The sequence below is a fragment of the Pantherophis guttatus genome, chromosome 3 (genome assembly GCF_059756535.1).
Source record: "Pantherophis guttatus breed Tessera chromosome 3, ASM5975653v1, whole genome shotgun sequence".
Lineage (NCBI taxonomy): Eukaryota > Metazoa > Chordata > Lepidosauria > Squamata > Colubridae > Pantherophis > Pantherophis guttatus.
Window position 1 is genome coordinate 41,017,729 of NC_142065.1, and position 6,000 is coordinate 41,023,728.

The following is a 6,000-nucleotide window of genomic DNA, read 5'->3' on the forward strand; positions in this document are numbered from 1 at the left end:
TACTATATAACAAGATAGTATTTCCCAGCTAAGTCTTTTGCAACTAACCCATAGAATTTATCTGCCACACATTTTAAAAAACTGACATACAGTTTTTAAACATTACATTACATTCATTTAGAATTATTAGGGTATACATGCACACACACGGTCTATATAAAAATAACCATGCTGTAGAAGTCCTACAATTCATACAGAGTTTGTGAAGCAATCCATGCTATCCCTGATATAATTGAAAATTCAAACAATTGTTTGCTGTTTAGAAACATGTAGTAGATATTTTCTTTTAATGAGAACCAAAATTGATGTAGCATGCACTAGGATTTGGTTTCACAAAGGTGCTGGAAGAAAAGGTTTAGCATTTTCTCTAGGCAGAAATAGAGAAGGTCAAGCATCATTTCTGTCAAAACTTTGGCAAATCAAATGAAACTATATTCTACCTACTGTTGGTACTGTGATGTTAGTGATACTGCCTCTTTGGGCCTGCTGAATAAAGTTTAAGCACAAAACTGTAGAAGCAAATTCCCTAGATTTCAACATGGCAGAAGGATGCAACCTTTTTTGCTCTGTGAAGACTTTACAATACAAGGATTTATAAATACAAGATAAACATGTCATCATCTAATAAAATAATACTTAAGGCACTACAGTTTGACTCTTGCCCTCCCCCTTGCTATATATAGGGAAGGAATTTGGAATCACTACTCTAAGTTAGATCCTGTCCTCTCCTTTTCTCCAGACCCATGACTAAATGATAAAAATGAACTTCTTCAGATTCTCTGACTTAACATCATCTGCTTTTCAGAATGCAAGCAACGACTAAGCACACATAAATGGATTTGATTAGGAATGGATTTCTAACATTAAAAGCTTGTATGCAAGCAAAGTGCTTCCCCTCCTCAGTAAAGATGGAAATTGAAAAGGAAAAAAAAAAACCTCTTTATCTACTCTGATCCAACTTACTTGGGAAGATATACCATTGCATGCAATGAGATTAAACTGCAATATTTACTTGGGAATAAATCAGAGTAAACATACTTTTGAGAGAGAAAACAATGAAACACAGGAACTGAATAGGTATGACTCACTTTTTCATGGTTGACTTAAGCATCATTTACTTATGATTTTGGTGTTCATATGATACGAAGAGCAATAAAATAATGACATTCAATTTTCTACCATGCCCTAAACTAAGCCATCATAGGATTTCCTTCTCCCTTTGGGAGGCATTATTGTACACCTATCCATCTATGCAGTCAACGGCAGCTCAACATCTATAGTAGTTCAAGCTGTCATTTACAATACTGTTGGAATAAGCTCCCATTTTAAGCTTTAAAAACTTAAACTCCCACTTTCAATTCTTGCTAACTATGTGCTAAATGCTGCTGTCCCAAGGAAGCAAACAGAGGTCTTCTTTGCCTTCCATATCTGATATTTGGCAAGACACTTTCAAGACAAAAAGAAGAATCATTTTCCATCTCTCCCCCACCCCAAATCTTTTACCTGTTCAGGATAACTAAGCCTAACATTTTGACAGTTGCGGTTATAATGTCTAGTACGTTTCTCAGAGCTTTATTTATTTACAGCTGACTTGCAGATAAATGGCTGCACATTTGAATGTACTGTACAGTTATCTAAACTAAGCAGCCAAAATTACAGCACATTGAAATATTAGCCGAATGTGAACTGTGAAATGTGAACTTTTTTTTCTTTCTTTCTTAAAGCCTCCTCACTAGGGACAAAGGAACGTGAAGGTTCAGCCCGTCTGACCATATAGAGCAGAAGTCTTCAAACTTGGCAGCTTGCTGGCTGGAGAATTCTGGGAGTTGAGCTCCACAAGCCTTAAAGCTGCCAAGTTTGAAGACCTCTGATGTAGAGAATGAACGATGTCAGCGTAAGAGGCCTTAGGAATGGATGCAGAAGAGCGCTGCTGGCCAGCACAGGTGATTCCAGGCTAAGGCCTGAGTGGGGTGGAAGGGAGAAGAGAAGCTCTCAGCTAGTCCTGGGAGCAGAGCCCGTCCTGCATACAAGTTCCCGCTTCTGCCAGAGTCCTCTAAGCTTAATTGCCGATTCACTCCCTCAGCGAAGGCAACTCCCGCGTCTCTCATGCAGGCAGCAGCAGCAGCAGAAGGCCGGGTGAGAGGCAGACTGACAGCCGCGGCAGGTTGAGACGGAGCGCCCGCTCAGCCTCCAGAGGAACCAATCACAAGACTTTTCGGAGGAAGCGATTCTGCCCCGAAGCGCTCTTTTCTGCCGCCAACAACCCGTGACGGGCCCAGGTGTGGCATTCGGGCAGCACCGCGAGTTGGGCAAAGAGAGGCCTCTGACTAGGTGACTCAGTGGCTAAGGCACTGAGCTTGTCAATCAGAAAGGTCGGCGGTTCGAATCCCTAGTACGGGTCTCCTGCGTGAGCAGGAGGTTAGACTAGATGACCTCCAAGGTCCCTTCCAACTCTTGTTACTGTTGCCTGGAGCGCCTCTTCTGCCCCTTCGAAAGAGGATGCCCTCTCCGTCGTAGGCGGCCCTGGGTATCACCCGAAGCCGCCTGGCCTGTAAGGTCAGACCAGGAGGGCTGAGGAAAAACGGAGTTTCGGGAGCGACGGATAGAGCCCGCCCTTCCCTCAACGCGTGAGAGGGAATATACCTAAGGGCAGAATCGCTCCCTCGGAAGAGCCCAGGTGTGCTATAAATCCCCGTCCTCCTCCACCACCACAGGTCAGCGCAGGCTGGGATAGCAGGAAGAAAGTTCGAAAGTAGAACCGCCTCAGGACGGAAAACGCCAGAGAGAGCCACGTTCGCCCGCCTCAGCTCAGCTCAGCTCAGCTCGGCGGCCTCGATAGACAAGTGCTGTCAATTGCGCTCCTTTCGTCCCGCGCTTGCGCCCTCTTGGCCTGTTCCCCCGGTGGGTTTTCCCGCGAAAAGTCTTCGCCCTCAGCTGGGCAACCGCATTTTTATTTTTATTTTTAAAGCCAAACGTTTTATTGACGGAGAGGCCCTGACTTCGATTATGGTTCAGGGTGTGGAGTGCATCCAGAGCCCTGGGTAAAGCAGGATTCGGTTAACCGGACGGCCAGTGCGACTTTCCGTGGTTGTTTCATACGTCCGCGCTAAACCAGGAATGGACACGCGCCGCAAACCAAGTAAGCCAGTGTTTCTCAACCTTGGCAACTTTGAAGATGTGTGGACTTCAACTCCCAGAATTCCGCAGCCAGCAGTTGCTGGCTGGGGAATTCTGGGAGTTGAAGTCCGCACATCTTCAAAGTTGCCAAGGTTGAGAAACACTGAAGCAAACCACCTTTTCCCGGCTTAGCGTGACCTGGAAGCCACTCGTGTTTTTTTCCCCCCTTCCTCTCTCTCTCTCGTTCTCTGGGTGGGAGCGAGGCAGGTGGCTCTAAGGAAAAGTGGCGGACGAGGGCCATTGACAGGCTAGCAATTGATTCTCGGATGAAGGAATGGGGTTGTTTTTCCCCCCCCAGGATCCTTCTCGAGGGAACGTAAGAGGAATGTTCTTTTGTAAGGAAAGCCTGAGATGCGATCCGACGAGAGTAAAAAGGATTTCTTTCGGGGTTACTACAGATGCTGCCTACTCGGCGTCCTGCTACAGGTTGAAACCTGTTCGGGGCCTTCAGGCCTTTTTCACAGGTGAGGAGGAGCCACGCGGGCGTTTGCGGGGCTCCATCGCTCAGGCGCTGGCCGGGGCTTTTGCTGTCAAGCGGAGGCTTTGGAGCGCGGGAGCCGACCCAGAAGAGAAGGGACTGCAGGATCCCGCTATCCTGATGACAATCGCCGACTACTGTGGAGTCCCAACGCTTTTGTGGGCCGAACACGACGAACTTGTAGCATGTTTTAACCGAGTTTAGGTCTTGTGTGTTTAATGAGTCCTCCGAAGCCGATCCTTTTGGTTAATTTCTGCTTCAGAGCATTGCGCGAATCCTCAACCCCAGCTCAGGTGCTGGGAGAGGAAGGGACCGCAGCCCCTGTCCGGGAGGCACGACGACTCCATGCTGTTTCTAAGCCTGAACCGTTTGACAGCCCTCCGCCCGCATCCCCTTTCCCGAGATCTCTGGTCTGGTGGTCCATTTCCTAATTCTCAGCCAAGCTTTCTGCGCCGAGCTTCTCCCGGTTTTTTATAGACAGCTTCTCTCGGATCAAAGCATTTCGGAAAAGAAGCGCGTGCTTCTTCTTGTCCACGCATCTCCCGTGGACTTTGGAAGCTGCCAAGTCCCATCACCAGCTGTGCCTGGGAGAGGAACCTCCTGCCTCTTAAGGAGTCAGGTCTCCGGAGCTCACAGCCCCGCAGATAGATCTGGAGTAATTGAGGACTCTCCCCATCTTCCTAATCCATCCCAGAATACAGGCGCTCTGCATATGATCAGGCGCACCCCCTTTAAAAAAAAAACACACATCACCAGCTGTGACATCTCAAAAACACCCTGGATCTGAGCCCACTTGAGCACCACCAGTCAGCTGCCGCATCTCACTTTCTAGCCAGATGCGAGAGAAAGTTTCCGGGCAGACGTCCCTTCCCGCTCCCGCTTTCCCCCCCCCTCGAGGACTTACCACCACGATGAGTCCACCCGCGGCGTGAGAATCAACAGAGTCAGCAGCAAAGGCAAAGCGAGGCGGGAGCGGACTGGCCTGCCCTGGGACGCTCGTCTGGTGCCTTCGGGAGCGCTGGCAATCCTAGCGGAGCTTGCCAGACGGTTTGAGCCAAGCATAATTCTCTTTCGCGGGAAGCGGAGAAGGAAAGAACAAGCCCCAGATCGCAAAGAGAAGAAGACGGATTCCTGGACCTCCAATTGTGGTGCGCGAGGGGGAGGGGGGCAGGTTGCGGGGAAGAACAAACGGAGGCGGCTCTTAGGTTATCCCTGAAGGCGGGAGTCACGACTCTTCTCCCAGGGCTGCTGCGTTAGGCATGGCTTCGGAAGGAGGCCAAGTCAAACTAGCGCAAACCTCAGGGCGACCGGCCGCTTGCTGGGCTAGCCGGCTGATTGCCTCCTGAGATGGACCGGCCGTCGCCTGGGCTGGCAGGAGCGTCTGCGGAGCAGCCCCAAGGACCGGCATCTGCTGGGAATGAAGATGAGGAGGACACACTGGAGGGGTGGGCTTGGGGGCAGGCTGGGGAGATGGACACCTCCTTGGACTCTCATTGGGCAAAACTCCCAGGCACAAAGACAAGGCTGTGGGTGGAGTGGGGGGTGGGTGGGGGAAATCAAGCCCAGCCAAGGGGTTGGGACGGTGCTCTCTATCGCTGGCGTTTTCTCCACCGGGGTTTGTTTTCCCCTCCCTTGCTAGCTGAACACTCTCACCTTTTCCCTCCCAGGCACCACCTGCTGCCGAAAAAGAAAGCCAGAAGAGATCAGAGACGGTGCTGAAGTCTCCCTTGCTGGCAATAGACAGCTTAAGGCAGCCTCCCACACAATCCTATTCCTCCTCTGGTCCTAGTGCCTCCTATAGCTGCTCATTCTTTCAGCCCCAAAGCAGAGAGAGCGAGCGCAAATGAGGGCTAACCCCACACCCAGATCTTACCCTTTATTGGATGCGTTAAGTGCTAAGCCAATATATGGTTTGTGGCTTAAGGAGTTGTGTGAATCTAGCCAATAAGTCATGTTTAAGCAAATCTTGGCTTAGTGTAGTGTGAATTTAGCTCCAGAGTTCTGTTTTTCCCCTTGTGGCAGGGTTCCGTTATTTATTATATTTATATTCCACTTTTTTCCCCAAGACAGGAGTTTGAGACTGATTAATCTTGGAATCCAACAGCTTCGGAGCTTTGCAAATCTCTCCCCTCTCTTGCTGTAAGTACTCAAAGCAACCTGGGAGGGCTAAAGTCACCCACTGAATTTAATGGCTGCATTGATATCCATCCTGTTGGCAGAGCACCAAATTGAAGATCATCAGGTGGCATTTTAGATTCAAACCCCTGCTCCCCCAATAGGCAGGCATCTCTTCCTGCTTTCCTGTCTTCCTGCCTATTTCAATAAATTATTTTCATATGCTGTGT

At 49.2% G+C, this 6,000-nt stretch overlaps 1 protein-coding gene across 1 annotated transcript in view; it reads right to left on the bottom strand.

Annotated features, from left to right (window-relative positions):
* WNT2B (Wnt family member 2B) overlaps nucleotides 1–5,397 on the bottom strand; it is a 42,729-nt gene extending 37,332 nt beyond the window's left edge. Inside the window, exon 1 of the mRNA XM_034414297.2 lies at nucleotides 4,560–5,397. Coding sequence (XP_034270188.1) covers nucleotides 4,560–4,717 — 158 coding nt within the window. The 5' untranslated portion in view covers nucleotides 4,718–5,397. The remainder of the gene's footprint in view (nucleotides 1–4,559) is intronic.
* Nucleotides 5,398–6,000: the final 603 nt, after the last annotated feature.